The 26,367-nt window shown below is 40.8% G+C and overlaps 2 protein-coding genes across 4 annotated transcripts in view; one reads left to right on the top strand and one right to left on the bottom strand.

The window, feature by feature from the left end:
* Positions 1 to 26,367, top strand: part of LOC115020102 (male-specific lethal 3 homolog) — a 411,372-nt gene that overhangs the window by 265,410 nt on the left and 119,595 nt on the right. The window contains exon 2 of the mRNA XM_029450009.1: positions 8,316 to 8,463. Coding sequence (XP_029305869.1) covers positions 8,431 to 8,463 — 33 coding nt within the window. The 5' untranslated portion in view covers positions 8,316 to 8,430. The remainder of the gene's footprint in view (positions 1 to 8,315; positions 8,464 to 26,367) is intronic.
* Positions 12,925 to 26,367, bottom strand: part of LOC115020080 (E3 ubiquitin-protein ligase Midline-1-like) — a 46,409-nt gene continuing 32,966 nt past the window's right edge. For all 3 annotated transcript variants that reach the window (XM_029449971.1, XM_029449964.1, XM_029449979.1), the window contains 7 exons: positions 22,241 to 22,348; positions 20,487 to 20,635; positions 19,821 to 19,948; positions 18,547 to 18,690; positions 15,791 to 15,952; positions 15,357 to 15,564; positions 12,925 to 15,263 (listed from right to left, as the gene is read on the bottom strand). In XM_029449971.1, the coding sequence (XP_029305831.1) occupies positions 14,915 to 15,263; positions 15,357 to 15,564; positions 15,791 to 15,952; positions 18,547 to 18,690; positions 19,821 to 19,948; positions 20,487 to 20,635; positions 22,241 to 22,348 (1,248 nt within the window). In that variant the 3' untranslated portion in view covers positions 12,925 to 14,914. The remainder of the gene's footprint in view (positions 15,264 to 15,356; positions 15,565 to 15,790; positions 15,953 to 18,546; positions 18,691 to 19,820; positions 19,949 to 20,486; positions 20,636 to 22,240; positions 22,349 to 26,367) is intronic.

Genomic DNA, 26,367 nt, shown 5'->3' with positions numbered 1-26,367 from the left:
TGTGAGCTGAACTTCAGCACAGGACTCATGGTAGATTAATGTGCGTTTCATAAATTGGGACACTTAATGTGCTTTCTGGTTGGAACAGCAATTATCCATGATAGATGTGTTGTTTCTTCACACATGATATTAGCCAAGACCCTGCTTGGTGGGATTTCTCTAAATAGTCCTATATCTACGTTTGGCACAGGCAGAGACATAAAAGCAGTAAACAACGCAGAGAATCAACGGATAAATTGCTGCTGTAGATTTGTTTACGATTGATTGTTATCTCTTGGACACAAAAGCTTTCCAATGAGAAAAGAACTTTGAAACTGAAGGAGGAAAAAAAAGTTAATTTAATGTGAACGTGGCACAAAACCATCAGGCATCAAAGTAAACATGGTAGAGTGTGAGCATCCATAAAAAGACCATAATAGCAGGAATGTTATAACTACATTTGAAGACGTGTAAGTGCAGCGTACTGTCGGTGTTATTTTGCTTATTTTGTTTGTTTCAACTGTTGAGAGATGGAGATTACATTCACTCATTGTGGGTGTATCGGGCATCAGTGCCTTAAAGCGTTTGAATACCATCAGTGATCTTGTTGGTAAGAAATAGTCAAATTCTGCTTTGCCATGCTCACAGACACAGCAAATGTAATTATAGTTTGGAAGCAATTATTCAAACTCGCCAGTCAACTGTCTGCACAGATTCCCTCAGAGCTTTGAGGAAATGAACTGGTAGACTTCTAACATCACAGTACACCACTGTCCATCTCGCTTTGAGCTGCGATTCCTCTTCAGAATGATATGATCACGGCGAATAACCATCCACCGCACTCTAAATGCACTGTGACTCAACCAATTGCAACGGCGCACAGCTTTAATCCAAGTGTTTACCAGTCGTTTGGCGCTACAAATACGCATAAACACGCGTGCACCCGCGAACGCAATCTGTTGGAGGAGGCCCAGGAAGCATTACTATTCAAGGTGTTGTCAGAGTATTTACGCCCTTCTTCTGGTCTGCAGTTGACCCATAAAATCACGAAGCCAAATGGATGTTTGACTCAAACAACACCCTCGGGATGTTTATGCAGCACTGCAAAATGCGGTCGGCTTCAAAACGCCCTGGAGTAAGTGAGGGGCTTTTCCGAAAAACCACGATTGCGCTGACATGTCTGATTTGGAGCTGAGATACGAAGGTGCTTTGAATGTGGGATGATTTGGTTAAAAGGATGGTTGGGGAAGGGATCTGCGTGGTTACATAAATCCACACCTTGGGCGATGTCTTATGTTGAAGCTAGAAAGGGGTGGGTGGAGGAAGCAAAAGCTTTGCAAGCTGTTGCACACGGGGACAGGGAAATGATCCCAGGCATCTTGTTTGCATTGTCTTGCGTGGCCATTGTTTGTGAATGTCAGGCAGCAGCTTCCAGCTCTGTGTGCTGGAGAGGGTTGAAGCTTAGTACTATGACAGATGCGCACATGTACGGGTGTACACACACACACACACACACACACACACAGACACACAAACACAGTTTCAGCTTCCCTCTGATGCAGAGGGTTGGAGAGTAGTTTACAGTTTTCCCCCAAAGCCATAGTCTAGGAAAGCTCCATTACAGTGTGTGTATCACTCTCTACTGGCCGCCTGTGTGAACTGCAGCCGCACAGCTCCACTCACTGACTCATGTTGTGCCATCCTCAATCCCAGCATCTGCACATGTTTACTGTTTTCTTCTCAGAATAGTTCAATTCACAGTTCTTTTTCTTAACTTAAATCAACCATAATGTTGTATTTAGGGTCAAATTTAATAGTAAAATATACTAATATCTTTATGTGCTTCACATTATTTTTAGTACCTTGATACTTTCACCAGATTTGCGAATAAACTTTTGGACTAATGATATGTTTAAAAAGTAATTGGCTTTGCAATTTTTTGTGTTATTTTTACATTTTGTATGAGCAGGAAAAAAGTAATAATAATAATAGGTTATTTAAATGTGCAAGATGTGAGTCTTGCTTGTAAACAGGGGTGATTCCAGGATTTTTCTTTCTAATGAGATGACACAGGGGGGACTAAAACTGAAGGGGGGCAAAAGGAAATCAAAATATTATTTCAAAAATCAGAATCAGAATCAGAAAGCAATCAAATGTGGATGGGTAATTCAAAACAGGTATTTGTGAAGTGATAATCCTGGATCAGCTGTCCTCCTCTATGGGTCAATCAAGCAGTTCCAGTGTTCATTGGCAAAATAAGGAATTAAGGATTTCAGCATTATTTATTCTCCTAACAAAAATACCGTATATTGGCATTTAAGATTCTAAATCTTATATTTGAATTTCTTTTTAATAAATCTAAGCAATACAGACAAGTCAGAAGTGTTAGCCTTAAGTCATATACAGAGATACCAAAGGCCATACTGCTGCCACAGTGTATTTACCATACAACCACACTGGGATACTGTTGGAGAAGAAAATACAAGGACCACTGAGTTTTAAGCGTATCCCTGTCAACCCTCATCTACTTCAGGCCCACCGCGGTTCAACACATTCTGTGTGTAGAGAGGTATGTAATTGAATGTTACCTATACCTTTCAGTCTCACTGGGATCCTGTGAAAAGTGAAACTCTATCAAATACCTCACTCACAAACGGCCTCCTTGGGTCTAAAGGTATCTGTCAGTATGAGCGTCTTCCCGCTTTATTCATATCAAGTGTGATTTCCTGGTTTTATCATTGATTAGCATAAAGTAATAGATGATATGTTAGATGACAGCATCAGTCGTCTAGACTTTAGGTTCAACAAGGGTCTTTTGATCTTAATCACTTGGATGCAAATTGGATCAAAAGAGCTGCTTTACAGTGAATACAAATGATTGACAGATGTGGAATAATGGAGTTCATGACATGTTACCTTTACCTGATTGCTTTAAGTTCACTACGGCCGTTTTTGAACTATTTCTGCCAAACTCCCCCGGCTTTTATGTGACAATAAAATAATAAGTTGCAGAACATTTATCACCCTCTATTTGTTGCACAATTCCCTCTCTCCTTCAGGTTTTAACGGTTACAATTTTTTCTTTAAAGTATATTCAAGGACAGTAAATGATGTGTTTAATGCAATGTGTGAACTCGGGGACAACCTCACCAAGGATTACACATTGTCATTCACTTCCCTATCTCACCTTGCAGTTGAGGGGCGTTTATTTGAGTCCAGTCAATTATAAGGAAGGTACTTGCAAGAGGACATATTTCACTATCAAATCAATAAATGTTCCAGTGAAAAGACCTCTTTTCTCCACTTTTACAAGTTGGAGAATATTTCTTTCTTTGCTATTATTGCAAAAAGGATTCATTTGAATCAGTAGAATGACCTGGGTCCTGCATAGGGAGGGTTAATGGGATTGCATCATCAAGAATTAATTGTGTGTTAATGACTCCTATGCAGATCACACCTGCAAGTACTAATAGTAGCTACTAAGCAGAGTTCATTTGGGGCTATTCAGTATTTCACCAACTGTCCTGACACAAACAATGGCCATTGATTGTCTTTTGTGAATTTTAATGGTATGTGTAATAGCTCTATTGTGTATATTTATCAGGCAAGCAGAAACACTTGCTCTCAGTATGCAGACATGGCGAGAGTTTACTCTAACAGCCAAGAAAACACTCATACTCGTGTGTGTCTTGAGCAGGAGTAAGACATTCTGCGGGCCCTCGACAACAACACAACATTTATGAAAACAACAAAAAAATCATGGCTTTTTGGTGTCCTGTATCATTCAGGGTTCCTGTTGAGTTGAGAACCTGCTAGACAATGCATCCTGGTACATGTAGATTTTTGTTGAAAAAACCCTCAAAGTAAAATAAATGTTAATTTTAATAGAGCAGACAAACCACTATACTGGATATCACCACAATTAGCACCAACATGTCCCTGTTATAAGTCTGTCCACTGCATGGAAATGAGCTGAGTCATAGATGGTGTGTGTGTGTGTGTGTGTGTGTGTGTGTGTGTGTGTGTGTGTGTGTGTGTGTGTGTGTGTGTGAGAGAAACGTGACGTCTTTGGAGTTACTTCTCTGTATGTCAGCTAGATGACGGTGACAACGTATCCCCTTGGATCTGCACACACACACACACACACACGTAAAAGGGTACACACACATCAGGCAAAGCAAAATCAAACTCTCGCCCAGACCGGATATGAACATGATTCAAGGAGTCACCTGGGAGTGTCATTTCTAAGTATCTCCAGTGGGACTCGCCTCAGGTAATCCATAAGCAATTATTCTGTGGAGACAACAGACAGGCCTGTCATATCCGTTCTCCTCTGTGCAAATGCACTCAGGCAAGAACAAGCGCTGCCACGGGCGCGCACACGCCCACACACGCATACACATTTGCACATCGGTATACAAAATGTGCATGTACCTTCTCACCTTTTCTCCCTTCCTCCTCTCTCCTTCACACACAAATACACCTAATCTCACACATACTCTCACACAAACTCACAAAATTCATGTTTCCTCACTTCTCACGTTCTGTCGTCCTCTCGTCCTCACCTTCTCTTCTTCACACACACGCTTATGTTTCAGTTCTAACAAAGTATTTCCACTGACCACATTCATTCCTTCATGATAACCTTAAAGGGGCACTCCACTGCTTTTACACATGTCATGCCTGTTTATGAAGTCGGCTATATGTTTTCCATTACCGGTGGGTGTTTTCTGCTTTTAGATATTCAGATACAGATTACACGATAATGCCAGATGTAAACGCAGTAAATGTTTATTGTATGTAGTTAAACTTATAATTCTGGATGATGAGATTACCTTTATCCTCAAGGTAAACCAATCACCCTGAATCTATTCTTAATTGTTGTTATTGTAGAATTAATATTTCAGTTCACAGCTGAGCATCAAACCACATCTGCTCTCATCTCAGGAATGTTGTCACTCCAAAGGTCTAAATACTCTTCTCACAAGTACAAAAGATACAAGCGGCACGCCCTTGAATTTTAAAAACGAAGATGAAACACACCTGAGTCCTTGGAGGACCTGCGTTAGACACTGCCCCACTAGCACTAGAAACATGTCTGACTCTTAGTTTGGACTTAGTCAAGGGAGAAATGGGCAGAAATGGCTCAAACACCTAGCTAACACCCTGTCCGTGTCGGCTACCTTTTAATTCATCCCTTTATCGTTTCTCGTCGCTTGGTTGCTCCCCTCTCTTGTCTCCCTTATATATTTTTTCCAATTACTTGAGTGCACAAAAGCCTGTGCCCATTCGGAGTGCAATAAATTATCGTCTCCTAATTAGGCAGGGAGGCGGTAAAAGCATGTCCGTCCAAGTTTGTTTCAACCTGACTGAAGATTTTATGATTGAGAGGTGCAAACTAATTGGATTCTTGACTGGCTGTCTGGGTAAAATTGCTAGACTATCAAAGTGGGATTGAGTGAGTGATTGAGAAGGCACAGAAATGCAACGTGTGAGTGAGTTTTAAAGAAGAGAAATACAGATTGCGAGAAAGGAAAGTGAGACATGGCAAAGGATGGAAGGACATGGGAAGCAAGAAAGATATTGGCATAAAGATTTACAGCATTTAGACATGGAGAGAAAGAAAACATTTTGTAGCTCTTTGGACTCAGAGTTCAACTTTTTACTTCCTTGCTGAACTTTTTCCAAAAAGCATCATTAGTAAAGTGATCATTCCTTCCTTTGGGCCTAATTGTGCCACGGGCCTTCTCTGATCAATACACTAAATTGTTTATCACAAAAGCCTTTGGTGCTTCGTCTGGTGCAACAGATTAGAATGCAAGTCTGGAGCATACATAACAAGTGTCTGATTAAGATCAAATGCAATGAAGAAGAAATGAGACGTCTCATTAACAAAAAAATGCTATCACAAGATTTGAAATAGGTTTTGGCAAGAAGGGGGTATGGTTGCGTGTTGTTTGGGAGGTAGGGGGAGTTAAGGAGAGACCTGATAAGAACCTGCGCCAGACCCCATTCTCATTAACGACCATATATATCTGTTTGCTTTCCTCTCAGGGGATGGTGAGCCTGGGAATGAGACTAAAAGTATTGTGGGAGTAAGGAAGTAGCTGTTTTTATTTAAGAAGCTAGTGTTGCTATTAAGTCATGAGCTCCATAACTGAAAGGGAAAGACACATTTGTTGAATTGCATTGATCTGAAGCAAGGCTTAGTGGTGCTGAAAGCCAGGATGAAAAGGCAACACTGGGATACCTGATACCTCCAAATCCCCCAACATCTAGCCTGCAATTAGCACGGACTGGGTGAGGGCTAATTGCAGGCTAAAGCAGTGGACTGCTCACTTTTTTAGCTTTCCAACCCAACATCTTGAGATTAAAGCTAGGCAACGGAGGATTTTCCTGAGGTCAGCAGTAGGTATAAATGTCCAGACAGCCTTTGGGCCCTTGTGGCTACTCCACCTCCTCAAAGGAGAGGCCCAACTAGCAGCCGAAAAGCCTCGCAGCAGTCTCCCAGATGTACTTAAGCCAAGTGAGAAGGGCGACTCAAGATCCAGAACAAGCCCTGAAGCGCTAGCAACCTGGCCTTAACGGATGTCAGCCAAGATCCTGGATTCTTGATGGCAGCAAACTCCGCAGCTGACCAGAAGGTGGAACAGTTTGGCAATAGCGTGTCAAAGGTCAACAGTGACTGTCTTCAGTGGTGAAACTCACAGCAAACGGCAGACCATAACGCCTTCCATTCACTGTCGGACACTGCATTGTCTCCTCGTCTCTGCTAATCATTGACCTGAAACCTGACAATGATAATTTAACAGTGTTTCCATGCACACAATGGCATTTTTGAAGGTGGTATGGATTCAGTTTGTTGCTCAAGGACATCTCAGTAGTGCTGTATGCTGGAAAACTGCTTGCATAAAGATTGAAAACACCCCCATTTTCTAAATAAGACTTATTAATATTGCACACTTGGTTTTGTAATTTTGTTCTATGTGAGCAACTCAGCCACAGGCACACAACTGTGTAAATGCAAATGATTCACCTCTCAGTTACTGTTTGCATAAGGTGATACTGATTGGCTGGAATGATGAAGTTCTTCTGAGTTGCGAAGAAGTTCTTCACCTCACTTGTTAGGCTAGAAAATGTATGCTAAACTTGCTTCCAGTTTAGACCAGACATATATGCCGTGTTCCTAGAATGCTACGTACAATTAGCATGTTAGTGCAGGTTGAGATCGTACACGGCGACACAAACACACTTAGTGACTGAATCCCCTTTAGAAATAAAAATGACCAACAACCTCCTGATTGCATATTTATCTTTCACAACACTCATGAAACATTATGACGACAGTCGAGGCTTATGACTTGCTCTGGAACATTTTCCTCCGTCAATGCCAAAATAGACACAACCATGGTCTTTATTATTGCTTGTGAATAATGGATTTAATAGACAGTGACGAATGCTTGATGGAGGTCCAAATGAGTTACTGACACTTGCACATAAGACCTGCCCACATTTCATTTATGGATTTTACCCCCTTATTACGTGCAATAGAGTTGAAATAAAGGTAAGACATGTGATAAATGGACCTAATCGATTTTTGTTTGCAAAAGCCAGACGAGAGGCCTCAGAAATATTGAAAGACATGACTATCGTAGATTATCGTAGATCAATACATTTGTCTCCTTGGAAAATATCTTTTTCTTTGATAAAAGCACTGACACACACACACACACACACACACACACACACACACACACACACACACACATCAGGTCTATCCTTTGAACAGAGAAGTTCAATAATCATTCTCTTTCCAATTACTGTTCAATGACATTTATGTGGAGGGCTTGTATGCTTATTTTTCTGAATCTTAACAGTGACATCTACTGGGCGTTTAGAGGATTGATTCTTCCATGCTACAAGGCAGCATGGAGAGAAAAACCTTTGCATAGCCTTGTATCTAAGTAGTTCTTTAAATCACAAGTATTTGCTACATTTAAAATAACATCTGTTATAGTCAAAAAGCGAAAAACTTTGTGAGAATGAGACCAAAGAAAGGAGACAAATCAGCATCTCTAGCAGCTGCAGGTGTGCCTACGGCTGCAGGGCTCCATGTCCAGACAGGTGACAGGTGAAGTTGCATACACCTTAATTACTGATTAATGTATCAAATGGTGAACACGATGTTGCGGGACCGCATGCTGTGTTTAGGTAACATGCTAAATGCAAAAAATACTCATGATCCAGCCGTGATTTCTGATTTCACTGACAAACTTTTACCTTTAGTGAGGTGTGTGAGGACTTTCTACCATTTAAGATGTTATTCTTTGTTACAGCTGTGACTGCAGACGTTCAGGACAAACGCACAGTGGGACCGGGAGGCCGATCGGACTGGTTGTATTCTGGATTGAGACGATCCGAGAAGTTGATTCGACTGTGGAGGACTTTGCGATGCACGAGACTCGCAGAACGACCTTCAGACAGGTGAGTTCAAGAACAAAGTAACTTATTGTTGTAACTCACTGTTCAGAGGAGAGCGTTAGCAACCGCCGCGTTGCCTAGAAATGGTGTTTATGTGGGTTTCTTGTGTTTTATGTTGCTGTTGATTGTAAGTGTCCTATTTAATTAATGTGGATTAATAATAATAATATATTTTATTTGGAGGCGTCTTTCAAGACACCCAAGGACAACGTACAAAATACAAGACATAAAAACAGCAGGACGTTGGAAGGGAGAGCAAACAAACAATACGATATGAGATATGGTTGAGACACAGGAAGAAAGCAATAAAGAGAAAAGGGGGGGAGGGGAGGAGGATACAGGATGATTGATACTACAGAGGGTAGGCCAGTTTGAAGAGGTGAGTTTTGAGTTGGGACTTGAATGTTGTAACAGTTTCGGACTGTCGGATGTGTGGAGGGACGGAGTTCCAGAGCTTGGGAGCAGTGCAGCTGTAGGCCCTGGCACCCATGGTGATGAGGCGTGATGTAGGGATCGTCAGTAGACCAGCTGAGGATGAGCAGAGGGAGCGGGATGGAGTATACTCCTGATGATGATGATGATGATGATGATGATGATGATGATGATAATGATAATGATAATGATAATGATAATAATAGTAATAATGCTTGTTGCATCCAACATGTGGTGTCCATAGGTATTTTTATTTATTGTTGGTCATTTCTCTATAACTTTTGTGGTTGATTCTAGAGTAGCAGGATTGTATATTTCTAATTGTTAATCTGTTGTATGCAATCTGCAAAACTCTATAGAGGAGGAAATTGTTTAGGTTTTGTGTTGTGATGATCAACTACAATTTAACAGAGCGAATTTACTTGTATTTGAGTAAAAAGCACTTTTAATTGTGTTCAATATTCTTATACTCTCAACAGGTGCCGTGTTTAATTAATGTGGCTTAATGATGCTTGTTGCACCCGCCGTGGTGTCCATAGCTCTTTTTGTTTGTAATTATTTTTCATTGTTGTTGTTTATCAGTTGTATGCTCTGGGTTGTAGACGTTGTCATTTAATGCAATTTACTTTGTAACCTAAATCTTAAATTAATATTGCTATCATAGCATCATAAAAAAAAACATTTCTACATGCTTTTACTTTTCCTTGAGTATGATATTCTTGTATTCTTGTCATTCCTGATAATTGCTGATCAGAATTTCATATGCACACAATTTTGAGAGCAAGTGCATCATTTTCATCGAAAACGGATGAGTTGGACCCAGTCTTGGAATAGTTAGACTTTATTTTGTCTTTGTTGTTACCGTGCTTCTTTACCACAAATATTTCCCATGTTGCACTCCTGAGGGAGTTACTATTGCTTCTCTGCTAATGCTGCCATTGCCTCTTTGCTTGAAATGCCACATTGTCACCAACTAGCTACTGATACATGTGTTTGTTTACCACATAAATATACTGTACATCAGGACCTCAAGGGCCAATGGAATACAGGCTCAGCTCCCCCAGGAGCACAGATACTGTGTCTCTTGAAGTCTCTCTCTATGCTGTGGCTTGGCTGTAAAAATCCTCTGGGGAAGGCAAAGCCTCCAGACTGCCCATACAAATGCAGTTGAAGTGGTAGCAGCACAATTGGCTATGTTCAAAAGTAGGCCAGTGTTTGCCTGAAGGAGAATAGAAGGTCAGTGGTTCAAATTTCAAGATCCACGGGGAAAAAAACAAATGACTAACAGTTTCTGCTTCTTGCTAAAGAAGGTGCCCTTGAGGCACAGAAAGGAAAAAAAAGAAAAGGCCTGAGCTCTTTAAGCTGTTGGATCGTCACAGTTCTCAAGTGTGAATATATTGGTGGTAAGTCATTGTATTTGAACCAAGGTTGTGTAGAGAAAACAACCCACAAACTCAACCCTTGATAAAGGTCATCCCTAATATAATAGTTGATTCTCAACCTTTGCGGGCCGTTTCAACCAAACAGCGAAATCCCAAGAGACAATAAGTTACTGTATCGATTGTTTGAAATGTCACAAAGTCTTGCATGTGAACACAAGAAGGTCAGTAAGCACTTTTAACTACTGCACATAGCTCAAATTGGAATACATTGGTGGAAAAAGTAAGAATTTAGGGTTAGGAAATTCTACTTTTATTTAAGTAAATACTATTGTTTTACAATCTGAAGGCATCTTGCAGTAGGCCAACAAGGAATTAATTATCTCATGTCATGTAGGGAACAACACGTCATTGAAGGACAGATCCGTGGCATCCTGTATATGGAAGGTAGTATCCGAGGCAAGTCTTCGGAAGATAATTGCTCTCTATGGACATCAGCATATCAAGAAATGACACAATTCATGCTTGGCTTACTCCCTTTAGAGAAGCACAGATGGTCTAATATTCTGACTCGTGATTTTATAGCCTGCATGCCATGTACAACAATGATAAGAATGATAATAAATCATGGTGACGTACATAACAAACTGTATAAAATAAAAAAGGATGAAATAATAGTAATAATTCCTATAGTAACATCTTGCAGTTACTGTGACTTAATAATAATAAATTGTATTTGTAAAGCGCCTTTCAAAGCTAAAGGTAATCTCAATGCGCTAAAATGTAGGACAACAACAGCAACAACAACAACAACAACAACAACAACAAGGTTTTACGGAAAGCTTTTTTGAAGAGAAAGGTTTTTAGGCCCTTCTTAAAGGAGTCGGTGGCCTGTGGAGCCCTCAGGTGTTCTGGGAGGGAATTCCACAGGTGAGGAGCGGCTGGCAGGGCCCATGAGCTGTCTGTTGAGGTATGTGGAGGTGGGGGCACTGGTGTCAGCGGCAGTAGGGGGAAGTTGTTATTAGGTGGAGGCTATGTCGTGTGGTTGGTGTTGAACGGGTAGGTGAGTGATCTTGATATATGGGGCCCAACATCTGTGAATTTAATCGATTTGGCTGTTTTTTTTAATGCTACTTTTCTTTCTGTTGAAATGTTACTTGGATTGTAAAAGGTGTCACTATACAGTGTGTACAGGTGTCGTTGTCTGAGTCCCATTGTGTGTTGTTTATATTGTGTGAGGTGAAATCTCTGTTGAAGTTTGGAGTGACGGGTCATTGAGAAGCCATTATTGTAAATGTGCATCTAGGAGTTGCTATCAATGGTGACAGCAGGACATGGTTGTCTGTCAGCTTTTCTGAGTGGCTCTGACTTTGAGTTGGTCGAACAATTGGGCTGGTTGGAGAATGTTGTAAGTTTGCTGATTTTTCCTTTTTAAACATGTGAATAGTTACAGAACCTGTTACCACTGATGTCGTAGCTCTGTTCTTGTTTCGGAATAAATGGCTGAGCTGTGATCAAATGAGTGTTCCAGATGTTTAATTCCAGCTCTTTTCAATGAATTGCTAATGGTTTGTTTTTCATCTGAAAGACCGGGTTGTGCCAGATTGGTGAACATTTATTTGAAGTGTCTCATACAGCAGCAGTTATAGAGAGCTGCACTAATTACTGGTTTCAATGCTTTTGAAAACAACAGAGACGTCTGTCCATGTTATCTTTACCCTCTGTATTACAGGTTCAATTACAGACAAACACCTCTATTATTTGCAGATGGTGACCTGGAAATTGTCTTTATGGTTTGCTCAGTGGAGCGCTTGTCAAACTCATTTGGTCCACTCGCGCAACTGAACCGTGTGAACAACTCACACAAAGCTACAGCTAACGCTAGGAGTTCAGCGGCAGACCCCCACTGATGCCTGGCATCTAAGAGCAATTGCTCCTAGAAGAATCCGGAAGAGCCCCCGACGGGAAGTTCACATGATAAACTCAACAACCTCCTCTTCCACAGGACACTGAAGTGAACTGAACAAGTGGAGGTCTCAACTTAAAGTGACATGGTGCCTGGATGATTCATCATGTTGCAGTATCTTTATTTTGTAGTTGAAGTATCTAATAATGTGGTTACACAAAGGCTAATTACATTATCCCTGTATAGTGCAGTCATGGGGTTAGACCCCACTTTGCTAGATAAATCTAGCCACTGCAGGTCCTTTGTTAAACATCTAGGGAAAGTGGATGAGTGACGATAGCAGTGTTTTCCAACCTATGGGTTGAGCCCAGAGTTGGGTGATGATTATCGAGGGACCGCTTTCACATAGATGTAGTCATGTGATCCATTGTTAATACAAGAATATTCATTATAGCAGCTTTAAATGTCGGATGATTGATAGTGTCTGACCTGCTTAGAGCAAATAATGCAGTTTCTGTCCAAAGAGCACAAGTAACTTGACACAAACCAAAATGGCAGAGTCTAAACTTATTGAATATGGAACTGATTGAATCTCTTCATATTGTGATATTTGTTTGTTCGTGCCCCTAGAGAGAAAACCAGAAATGACTCCTGGCATTTCACCCCGTCCTGCTTTTACGAGAGCGGCTCTTGACATTCTCACACCGCTGTTTTGCCTCACCGGATAAAGAATTGCACACTTAAATGTGAAAAGGAACAACGTTTATTTTTGACCTTCTCATAGACTCATCTCGGACGACAGTGATGCAAGCACTCGTATCCTGTTTTCCATTAAAACGTCCACAGAGACTGAACATAAAACACCATTGTCATAAAGTTGAAATGGAAACGTTAAATTATGCACGACATATTCGTATCAGGTACAATGAAAACATACAGTTTTATTAATTTCCAAGGAAACACAGAGTTAAAGAATAGATTATTTGTCTTCATACTTTTAAGTGTACCAGGTATTGAAACAAAGCGACATTGAGAAATACAACTAAATCTTTGTATTTACACTGAGGAGTGCCTTTGTTCTCATTGTCATTTAGAACACTATAGCATTATAGGATATAGTATTGACAATATTCCCATGGGAGGTTTTGTTGTAACCTTTTGATTAATGATGGCCGTTTTGTCCCTTTTTTTTTTTTAAATAACCAGCCAATGAGTGAAGAGTGATGTGCAACCTAGTGACATCATCAATGTGCAACAAGTCTGAGGACAGCCCCCTGTGCATGGCTGTCTCCATAAAGTGAAGGATGGCGTAATTGAACCTTTTTTAAACAATAAGCTGCATGTAGATTTTTCCCAACACCTCAGTGTACCTCAACAATATTTTTGAGAATGGGACACTCTTTGTTAAAAACAAGTTAATGGAGTAGGCCAATTGGCACACCAGCACAAATATGTCTCACTAAACAGGAATATGCTTGTTGTACACAAAAGTGAGAAAAATCACACCCAAATGTACAGTTTACCCCTCAGCTCCAATAATAACCTGGGGCTACAACTGTAACACAACTCGGCAGGACTTGTCCGGCTGCCAAACAAAGGAAATTAACACAATAATTCAAACAGAACACAACACTTTCCAAATATAAATGCATGTTAACTGCACCAACATATTCTTTTAAGCTACAAAAGCATGAATAAAGTATAAACAATGTGCAAAAACAAGGTCTACATTTAAGGGAATCCTCCATTTAATATTAGCATAATTCTATTTCTTCTGTCACTTTTAAAAAATAATTCAGCATTTTTTAACTCATGTAAAATGTATGTAAAGACATCTTTACAGACAGCAATGGCTACTTTGGTTCCTTTTTAATGAACGAGGGAAAGATAAGGGGAGATGTGCGACGAATTTACAAAATATACATCTGTTATTCTGCTCTTTCCAGCAACCATGATTGATTAAAGTTGGGGTGTTGTGAGTGTGTGTTTGCACATTTCTGTGTGTGTGTGAATGCAGTTTATGTGTTTGTACTTTCAGGGATTTTTCAAAGTGCTATATCTGATAAGAGAAAGGAAGGAAAATTAAAAATTGATTTGTGGCTTGTTTCCTGTGGTACAAATGCACCTATCGTGGCCCAAAGTGACTTAGAGTAGCAATTTCTGGCTCAACTCTGTCCATTTCTCCTGGTTTCTTCTGGATTGGCTCCAGTTTACTGTCATCCATCTTGAAAAGTCAAAGATGGCCTGAACCAGCGGCATATTTGCAATAAGAAATCATAACTGAAAATCACTTTTGAGAAGCGTGATAGAAGATAACACTCCAGGCATCTCTCCTTCTTTCTTTTTCTTCGTATATTAAAGCTGCACTAGGTCATTTTGCACAAATGGTAGCGAGTATTTCAATTATCTGGATTGAGAAAGAGATGTCATTGGGCTACTCGAATGCTCATCACAACAGCCGGTGTGATGGCGGAGAAAACCAAATGAGAAAAAGAATATCAGACACAGGCATCAAGCTTTGTTAGGACAGTGTGCCTGCTGTTTAGGAGGCCGTTTGTATTTCACACATTGTTTTGTCTCGGCCTCTGGGTGCAAAAGTGCACATGTCCAGAATTGCATTTTGGTAAATAGAGCAGATCTGACATAAAAAGGGACACTCCTCACAAATCCTGCCCAGTGCAGCTTCAAGATAGTTACGACCAGTTCACGCTTATTTATTCTCCTCCGTCCGTAGTTTTCAGTTGTCGAGCTCCAGTTCCTCGAGATGGTCAGGGATAGGTAGACCCGAGAGAATCGTCAGACATTTATTCCACACGTTGAACACAGGACACACGGGCTGAATGAAGGAGACGTGGAATGTGTGCAGGTGCTGGGAGCCCACGGCGTCGTAGAACGTCACAGAACCCACGTCGTAGTCCAACAGGATCCCGACGCGACGCAGGTGGGGCGAGGGCTCGATGGCCAGCTCCTTGCTGTTGTGGCGAACCACCCAGGAGTTGTTGCAGCGGCAGAGCACCCAGGAGGCCGAGTTCTTGCCGATCCACTCGTGCTTGGGGGCTGATTTGTAGGCTATACCCACAGCGTACCTGAGGGGGATTGGAAGATTTTGTTAGAATTGAACCTTTACGAACAGACTTCGCGAAACGCTGACTAGAAATGTGTGGTTCAGTCAAACTCACCATGTGCTCCCTCCAATTAAAGCCTCCCAGTAGTGACGACCGCTGTCGATGTAGACGTTCCCCACCACGCCGTAGCTGTTCTGGCTGGTGAAGCGGTCCTGGCTGTGGCCTTTCTTCGACGTGGTTTCGTCCCGCTCCACTGTCAGGTTATCGTGGGACACTTTCAACTTCTTGTGGGCAGATTTGGGGTCCAGCTTGAATGGCTGGCCTTGTAGAGAAGAAAGTGAGGAAATGGAAAAATAATTTTGAAATGTATTGCGCAACATTCTTTACAGAACAGCTCATTTATTTTCGGGTTTTTTACGGGGGAAAAAATCTTCACAGCAAGTGAAAATAATAAAAACCAATAATCTACGTATGTGTGAGTGTTTTAAATATAAATGGTAAAGGTCAATCTGATATTTAGTGATCTTTTTCAGTCGTCTTGTGCTTACTGTTGGTCTTAAGAGTCCCCGGTTCGCTGCTCCTGCTTCCCGCTTGGTTAATGGCCTTGACAACAAAGATATACTTGGTGCCGCTCTGCAGACCGTGCACCGTGTAGTGGTTCTGCTTGATGTTGGGAACAATCATCCAGCTCTCCAATGAGTTACACAGACCTGGGAGGAGAGGGGAAAGGAGGGCACGATTGGGAGAAAGAGGCACAGATGCAATTCTATAAGAAATTATATTTTCCATTCTTTAATGTTGCTCAAAAAATGCATTGATTTTTAAAGGACACTGTCAGAAAAACAACACCCGAACACAAGAAAATGTATTTACTCTGTAAGTTTCCTGGAGGGGAGTAATGTACAGTACAGTGTGAAAGGATCGTGTACTCGATGATCGGTAGTGTGCGAGCCTGTGGCAGTGGGAACAGGTGAGAGGGTGTGAAAAGGCACAAGAGGAAACCGGTCACACCTCGTTGGCTTCATGACTGCACAATGCTCTATGTTTGGCCTGTGATTTATTCAATGGCACTTCTGTAGTGCAGTACCGCCTCCTAAGGCTTTCATGTATGCATTTTCCTTCCATGTCGGGGATTCGTTCGCCTCAGGAATTTAGAAGGCTACCACCATACTCTTTGTTGGCCACCCAGAAGTGAAAATAATCTTTCATAACTCTGTTTTCCTTTTTGTCAGAATGTCACATAAAGATGTGTTCACCACTTTCTCCTGAAGAATTCAAGAATCGACAAGAAAGCTAAAAAATACCTTTTGTAGGCAGTTTCTCTTTCTATTCTGGGAAGCCTGAGCACTGTCTACATTGTTTATAGCAACGATTTCTTTTGGGGGGGGGGGGGGGGGGGGGGGGGGGGAGTAGAATAACAGCCTGAAAATTAATAAATACATTTAGTAGAACTTTTTATATCAGCCTGAAAACTTTAATGCATGTATCCTTTCTTGTCTGTAGTTGAATTCCTTGTGAGAAAGGAGGACTATATATATATACATATATATATATATGTGTATATATATCTCGAGCAGATGCATTGAACAATAGTTGCTCCAAAAATGCTCTAAATAGTATGAACATTTTTGCTTAATTATTTTGTAAATCTTAAGAATTACAACTTTCTACTACATATGCTTTTATGTGTTCTAACCAAGCACGACACTAACAAACAGTGTGATGAACACAGATGAGGACATTATGATTACGGCGTCATACTGCGTACGCGAAGTTGATTGTGACCATTAAAGTAACTACTGCTACTATTCCTACTGGTATGCACTTAATGTAAATACATTACAATCAAACAAACTGTGATAGACTACCTCTTTCTCTCTCTTTGTTTCATAATCACACACATTCCCCACAGGAAATCTAATTTAGAGGGCTGCGCCAAACAATTATGCATAACAGTTAAGCATGTTGTTTTTCTGTTTTCTTTATTAAATCAACAAAACAAGAAGACTTTCACTTCTTGCATCGTGATTCATCTGAATTTCCCCTGGGGGAACTTTCTGGCGTGTGACTCGGATGCCAACAGCAACACCTCTGACATTATCAGATGTGAAAACAGGATGTGAGAAAAATCACAGCGTCTCGGCGAACAGAAGGAGACGGGATGTGAAGAGGGGAAAGAAAAGGGAAATGTCACATTGGCTTAATGGCTGTCTGTTCTAAACACGCTTTAAACTGTAAAGTAATGAGAAGGTGATGACAAAGGTGTGACCTCAGGAAGATGGGAAGAAAGATACAAAAGGAGGAAGGAATCTCTGAGCATGCACACTCCATCGGTGCTACTTAAACATCTAGCATGTATAGACGTAAGAACTCTTTTTCATCCGCTGAAGTCGTTCACAAAGCCCAATGTGAGTTCTCTGCTGCGCTATCGTCAAACCTCATTCTCCTTTTACACACCACAAGCTACTGTCACTTCATGTGTGACAACATCTGAGGGTGATAGTAGCATGAAGGCCAGAGGCTTCACTTCAGGAGGTTCCACTTCAACTACTATCTCGGCTTTTAGAAAAGCACTTTAACTCCCAGCTGCCTTAGGGTAGCTTGTGGCCATCAGTACAGCAGTGTAATTGTACTTGAGCACATCTCAGGGCTGTAAAAAAAAAGGTTTTTAAAATGCAAAAAAAAATGTAGTCTGTGTAGCACGTCTATTGCAGATGTTTGCACGCAGGGAGCGGGACATTGGCCAGTCCACAACACGTCTTTGATTATTAGAATTGTTATGCTTTATTTAATTTATTCGGTCAACTAATCGATGACTATGTAAATTTTACTTCCCATGGTCTAAATGCTGTTTCAAAGCCTTCTCTGGTTGCCTGATTTTCCATTTTACTGTCACTTCAATGGTCCCAATGGTTTCCCATCTGGGAGGGGTTGGATTTGTCACTAATGGTTGATATATATCCATCCAATCTCTGCAACGTTCAGTCCACAGGAAAGCTGCAGTCTTGCTCTCTATGGGCAGTTGGCATTTTTTACATTGATCAAAGAAATATGTCGATTTCAGAGTTGTTTCTTATTATTTCTTGACAATCTCTTGCACGCTAGAGGCCATTTTCATGGTAATTATTTTGCCCCAATTTTTGCGGCCATGGAACAGGAAGAAAAATTCACCTGCAAAACCCCATATCTATTTGAAACACCCGAACAAATCTGAGATGTGGAATAGACTCCCACCGGGCTGCTAAACACATACATGTGTTTTCCCATCTGATTGGAGCATTCTTTCACAGCCACACATACTTACTGGCAATATTAGACTGTCCGGTGAAGATGGCGTACTGGAGCTCATAGGACACCACTGTGAACTCGTCATCAGACGTCCAGTGGACAGAGATGGTGTCGTAGGAAGCCGTGCACAACTCTTCCCTTATGCACGGAGCATTCGGAGCTGCAGAGGGTGAGAAATAGGAAAGTCATGCAACAAGACCTAATGCCAATTGAGTATAATTGCAAATTACACTATTCCAAAAATGATAACGCTCTTGTCAGTTGTTACAGCAAACAGTTGCCCCAATTAACCTCGTACGTGTTTGTTTGTTTCCATTTAAGAGTGCAAAGACTTCATTACACACAGCACTGAAGATGTTCTTTCCACTAGAGTGGTAGGTTGAGCATTTGAAAGCAGTGCAGAAGAGAAATAATGAAATATTCACATAAAAAGAAACTCACATTAACACAGCGGGAAGAGTAAATATCGCAATCCTTTTTGGCAGTAACAAATGTAAGTCGTTGCATAAGCAGAGACGCAGGATTGGCTTTCTTACACTCGTGTTATTCACTCTTCATGTGTTCTTTATGTTTTAGTTCAATAGTGGAATAAATTCAATCTATTCACAAAATCTTTGGTAGAAAGAGAGTGGACTGAGGTAAGATACAAAGACACAGCTTAAATTGATTGTCAAGTCACTTACTATCTCTTTCTGTGTCCGTCACTCTCCCCCTCTCTCAAGCTTTCTGCCATGAGTGGCTGCACATAGTGGACTGATTCACTTAGTAAAAAGGCCCTCCAGCGAAGCCCTCATGCATCGCAGAGAATAAATATGAGCCAGCCATTTTCACAGACCTTCAAATCCACTACACAGGATGCCTTGTATTTGTCTCTGGCGCGCTCATATTTCACACTGTGACATGTTGATGGGCCCCTCGCAAATAGGACACCGGAAATTAATGTTGAAAATTAATTTTTCAGTTAATGGGCTGCTCCTTCAAACGCAATGCTTGAAGACGGCAGCAACTTCAAAAGAGCGAAAGGGAGGAATTGAAGTGTGATTAAAGGCAAGGTTTGGATTCATGGTCAGTGAGGAACTCAAATGAAAGGGCTAAACTGTAGATCTGACAAAGAGCAATTTATTTTAACCGGGGGGGAAAGTAAACATCAAACGTTTACAATGCACACAAATTAAAATGGCCACTCATTTTGACTTCGCATTAGTCATGTGAATTAAAAAAAAACAAGGAGCTTAAATCGACGAATGTCCCTCTGAAGGGAAAGACTTGGATGAAAACATGAAGGTTTACCTGTGAGGTAATCCAGATTCTCCAACAATTTCTTCTCTCTGGTGAAGTCCAGGGCGACGGTGTCGAAGGAGTCCGTTAGGTGTATCTCAGGGATCAGCACTTGGGTTGATGCGGTTGCCATGGAAACCCTAGATAATGATCAATCAAAAGAAGTGTTGTATATTATTTTATATTATTACATTACTCCAAGATGTAGAAATAAGGAATTTTAGCATGTTTAGCTGATGGTGTAAGATATATAAAGTATTTACAAACTGCCCCAACAGTTGCTTAATTAAAATATAATACAATCCAATTAAATCAGCCCCCTAATTAGTGAGACTGCAGATTAAATTCTGATTGAAAGACTGCTTTTGTTTGAAGGACTAAAAGATAATGATTTATCTTTATATTGCTCGCTCCTGAGGATGCATGCATTGGACACCAGGTTTTGTTCTCAACTTTTTAAATCAATGAGTCAGAAAGCGTGAGCAGTGAAATAAGAGCAGGCTAAATAACAGATGGATTCCCTCTGCTTGAGTTTGCTGTTGGGTAATTTGAGTGCACAAAGTTCTAATTGTTTTTCAAATTATACGTGTGCACTCTTTGCCCTATCCCTAAAGCTACACTTTAGTTTGCTTGGCTGAATCATTCCAACATGGATGCTCAGTGTGGGGGCTTTCTGACCTCTCATTGATGCACTTGGCAGTCTGCAGGAAGCGAGCGTGATCGGTTTCCTTCAGTGTCTGATCGGCCTGCGTGATGAGGGCAGAGGACCTCTCGATGCACTGCTTGCAGTTGGAGATCTGTTGGGCGAGCTTCCGAATCCTTTGTGCCTGGGAAAAGACGGGATCAAGTAATCAAACCAAGAGTGCATGAAAAAGCTCTCCTCCAGATTAAGATGTTGCGGATCATTAGGGATGAGAACGTAATCGGATCTGACGACAGGAAGTGACCCAAAAGAATGGGGTTTTATTGGTACAAGACGATAGATGTTAACATTTCGAAGTCACTCATACACGAAAAGGTCGTTGGATGAACATAGTCATGTATTTCCTCATGTTTTTTTAAATTGGTATGAACATCAAAGATGGTGAATTACAGCAAAGGCCATGAATGCGCCCATACTGCTTAGCTTAAGAGTCGGGGACTGACATGTTTTGGCCTTTCTACTTGTTTTTTTTTTGTCGCGGTTCTCTTGTAACTCTGATGATAAACGAACCAGACACTTCAAGGTTAACTGTTTATCTCTATTTTGTAGAGCAAGTAAAATAATCTAAGCTTCATATGAAAGTTGAAGTCTATTGAAAAAGAAAGAGAAAGGTACATAAATTAAGCTTCTCCCATGTCCCTGCTGATACTAGATTTTTGTGTTGCGTTTCAATGATTCTATTGCACGCAAATCTTGGATTTCATTTCCTCTCATTTGCCCCCCGGTTTCATTCGCTCTCCTTACAGTATGAGAGGAAATGTTAAGAGACAGATTGAGGTCAGTGGTTGGATTGAGGTTAAAAGACATTTCATCAGCAGTTTGGCTTGTGAAGAACCCAAAACACTGTAATCTCAGTCCAAATCCATTGAGAGTGCAAAGTCGTCATTGTGTTAAAAAATAAGGACGACTAACACAAACTTTGTCTCCGAAAAGATCACTTTGAGTTGGTGTTGCTTATGATCGAGCACTCAACCAAACCAAATAAATCCAAGTCTCGGTACACACAGCTATTAAAAATGTTTTATCCGGGTTTAGAGTACAAGTACACGTGCCGTCCCATATGCTCTGAGATCTACTTTTGGCCGGTCTGAGTGGTTTTCCCTTCTGTTCGGAACGTGTTGAAGGGTTCGCATTTTAGGCAGCTGAACAGTTTGCCTTCTGTTCACAATATAAGGTCAAGTGGCTGTAACAAAGTATTGCGTTTGACAGAAAAATGGAGTCTGATGGTAACTTAGTGTTTTCAGTGCATGCGTTTAAATAGTGATGAATAAACGAGATGACGTTAGCAGTCTGTTGCAATCGAGACCTTTTGACTGTGAATGCCAGATACTGATTCGTACCACATTTGCAGATTACATTGTATATATGCAGGAATATTGGTTTTTATTTTCATGCACATGACTGTTCAGATCTGCAGACAGTATTTGCCTCGTGCTGACCATTATACCTGCTGAAATGGTGATGGAAAATATGATTCTTAACACGTAGGGTGACGTAAATGAATAGCTATAAAAACATTGCTTGTTTAGCATCCGTAAAGAAAGTGTATCCAGCTGTTTTTGTGGCAAGTGGCTCCATAGTAGCTTTATAAACGGACTACACATTTGAGCTTATTCACTGTTTGCCAGAGTGACGGATGTGAAGTGAAAGATGGGTATGAAAAGCAGCAAAAGAAAATAAATGGTAACTGCTGTCCCACTCCTCGCCCCCCGTCGAGTATTCACTTCACCTTCCCCTCCTTGATCTTGTTGCCGATGATCTGCCTCCTCTGCTGAATAATGTCAATCAGGACATCACACTCCTCCAGGAGCTTGCCCTCCTGGCGGGACGCGTTCACCTATAGAAGCAATTCACAGGGATCATTAGATAAATAAAGGAATTGATGGATGCTGGGAATATAGAAGGATGTATAAATTAAGTGGCTCCACATCATGTCGGCCGAGGGACAGGATGCCATTTCCATCCATCAGCCGGCCCTCCTGTCTGAAGCAAACACTTGAGGAAGATGAGGCATATTCAGCCATTTTGCTTCCCGCTGGCTTGAGTGCTGAGTGACAAGTAAAACAGGCAGGAAGCTCTGTCGCTGTGAGAGAGCAGACATGACACTCAGCTATATGCCGAAGAGTGTGAGAAATGTATTCAGAAATGCACTCAAGAATTCCCAAAATAGATTTCAACGTGTTGCATTTTATAGATGGGAAATGACCGTTGTGACGCTCAACGGATGATGAATGATTGAGTGATAAAGGAGGAGTCCTCTCTCCCATGGTAACCATTTTGAAGTTGGGCAATCCTACTTGTTGACATGATGGGAATCAGACATTTGGCATTTTACACATTAACCATTGGAAACCATATTAAAAATAAATCTGGCTTGATATAAAATCACATTGCAGGGTCATATATACACTTTTAGAGGTAGAAACTAGCTAACCTATATATATATATATATATATATATATATATATATATATATATATATATATAAAGGCCATAGCTCTCCTAACTTTGCTTCTAAAAACATCTTTGGTTCTGTGGCAGTGGGTTCAAACACGTGTTTGGCTCAAAATTGAATACTGATGGCAATTGAACTTAAGGGAAATGATTTCACTTTGTTGGAGGGTGTTTGGGAATGTGCTCTGTTGATTACATTCAGGGTTGTTCTACCATGAGGGTCTTTAGAAGGAAAACAGCATCCAGCTGCATTCTCCGAGGTGTTTGATTAACTTGGAACCTTTACAGCCTAAGCAAGACTATAAAAGTTGTTCAACTGCAATTATAAGACTGCAGGTCCTACCATAATGTGTAATCTTTCATTGTGGTCATTTCCTCGTGCTCCTTTCAGCACCTTGTAAAGTGTTTTCTTTGCCGCGGCAAAGCGATAGCACAGGGAGCAATGAAAGGGAAGTCTGCTGTGAGTGTTGCCAAGCCAACAACTTATTCATAGACTCTCTCTAACACACACAAATGTTGACAGGTGTTTTAATAATGACATCACAGGGAGGCATTTGCCTTTCCTCCACAGAGCCCAACAAGGCTGGAAAGGACTTCCTCAATATCCTCAAAGTGGCCCCTTAAACAGCATTTATGTGGTTTTCTGGGCGTGTGTTGCCAACAGAAACAATTTGCCACCTGGATTACATCTCGGTGCGTGCAGTGTGTGCAGGCCTGCTAAGCTGAACGCCTTAGCTCTGCTGTATAGAGCAACGCCGGTGCTTCTGCCTTTTCAACACTGCTAATTGGTTCCTTCGGCATCACGGTGACAGCTCTGGGGGAAGCTTGAGATGTAAAACTGCTTACTCTGTGAAAAGCTTGTATATATGTTATCTCTTTGTGGCATTTTGTACACCAATTAGCATACTTTATACAACTCTTAATATAATGGGCTTTGGGGATGTGAAGCTTCTCTGAATGTAGACCACAAATACACACGTTGAAGTTCATCTGTTTTGGAAGTCAGCTCTTTTAGTTTCCAGCAGATTTCGCTTATTTTGCTGTGCTTTTTAATGCGCCATTGGGTCGTAAATAGTTTCCAACAACACTAAAAATAAAATGGAACTGTAATGAAAGTGTTCTTGACTGATTCACGTTCGCCGACATTTCATGACTCAATGTGAGAAAAAAAACGATGTGCCTCCAATGAACAGCCGCCCACAAGTCACAGACACACACACACACACACACACACACACACACACACACACACACACACACACACACACACACACACTGTGTTCACTCCAAATGTATGCATTCCACTAAGAAAATTTATTTTAAAATTCAAAAGGAAGATGTTTGGCAGCGTAACACATTATAATAGTCAATCTGGAGGGAAATGGTTGACACAGTAAAATGATAAACTATCTAAACGTATACACACACACACACACACACACACAGTCTGTGACCAGAGTACATCATGTGCCATGTAAAGATGTGGAGCATCTAATGACTGTGGGCAGAGCCCTCTGGAGCATATGATCAGTATGACAGATTGCACCCTTGCAGGAACATTAAGTGATTCATTTAGTCACAGAAACACACACGCATACAAAAAACGAATCAGTTCTCGAGGACATCCAAACTTTGGGAAAGGCACACAAACTGAACTATCCTCAAGGGGAGCTAACTTTACAAGCCTGAAACATTCAGTGACGCGACGCGTGTTTGTACAGCAATAAGCCATCAGATATTTCTTCTTCTTCTGTTGCTTTTGCGACAATATAAGTATTAATCATTTTCTTTATTGTGTTTTTTTTTTATAAAGAAATGACGCCTCTTTGACTATGTTATTATAAAATTAATTTGAATTAAATATGATACCTCTATTTTTCATCATGCAAATGGAGGCATGTGTACTTTACGTAAATTATTATGCACATACGTTAAAATAAGTCAACGTTGACTTTTGGTTCAACACCAACAGCGTGGGTGAAAGTCTTAGGTGTGCGGACTTTGTTGCTCTTGAACTACGTCACTTGACTTCCTGCTTAGCTCCTTTCACAATAAGAGGTTGCCGCCTCACAACATTAAATGTAAATATGGGTCGGAATAAGCCGTGCAAATAAACAACCTATTTTTTTTTTTGCTTGGGGAGGATAGTCTGATTGGTCGACAGTTTGCCAGCATTATTTAATAATGCTGGGATTTGACGTAATGCGGTGCAGGAGCATTAAATTGTGGGTACGGCTGAACCACAGCACATTTTTATGGATGGACATTTTTAGAACACTAGCCTTATTCAACTCGAGTTTTCTTTCCTAAGTTTGAATGAACAGTGTGCATTCTTTTAATACAATAAATGGAGTCTAGGAGATGTCTGAGAATATCTGCAGCCATCACCGGAGGAGCTTTGGAATAGATTAATCTGATGTGAAATATTCAGAAAGCTTTCCGTGTAATGCATGACACTGTCACATTCATCCCTCTCATGGAGAACTGCATGCCAACAAGATCACCAGTTCCATCCTCTACTCTGCAATATTATTATTCTCACCTTCAAACAAAGTGTTATCACTGTACACTCCACAAGCTGCTGTATGTGTATAGCTGTGACCGTAATGCACAGGGGGGGGGGGGGAATATGGGTCAATATTTGTTTGCCCTTTCACATAGGCATCATTTATTCATTTCTGATTTTGTGTTTCCTTTTTTTTTTTGGTCTGGAGGATTGAAAGGATCAAAGAGGGTGTTCTTTTTATTTAAAATCCTTAGCTCACCGAACAACATCTGTGCAGGATTGAGACACATACTCGGAAAATATGCACACAGCTTTTAAGCAAAACAAAATAAATAAATAAATATATCTCCTTCATAAATCACAACCTCTTTCCTTGCAGTTTGTAAATGGCTTGCCATGCACAGAGGCTGTTTCCATTATTTCCAAGCTAAGATGTCACTGCTTTTTAACCCTGTGGCATTGCTTTATTTAAAGCTTCTTAGTGGGCCAGCGTAACATGAACAGGCAGGCTTAACAAAGAGTCGCCTTCAGTAAAGCTAAAGGCACACATTCACACACTTTATTATTCTAATAACGAACATATCAGACAAGCCAGGGTGTTCTACACAAATAAAGCAAAAGAAAGTGTATGCCTGCCATTGTTTTTAATATAAAGCTAAAGTCCATATTTTCTCTACAGTTTATCTTGCACCATGTTCACATCTGAAGTTTGCAGCTAACTATTAATAATATTGTTTTGTATTAATAATTCATTGGTTAGTGTTGTCAGCAAGCACATAGTCCCAGGGACTAAGATGAGATTTTACAATATTTGTATAACAAAAACAAAAAAAGCAGCAAGTCTTCAAATCTGAGAGGCTGAAACCAGAGTTTTGGCCAAGCGTTGATAAAACCTT

This window comes from Cottoperca gobio, chromosome 2 (genome assembly GCF_900634415.1).
Source record: "Cottoperca gobio chromosome 2, fCotGob3.1, whole genome shotgun sequence".
NCBI lineage: Eukaryota > Metazoa > Chordata > Actinopteri > Perciformes > Bovichtidae > Cottoperca > Cottoperca gobio.
This window is presented reverse-complemented; position numbering and strand designations above follow the sequence as displayed.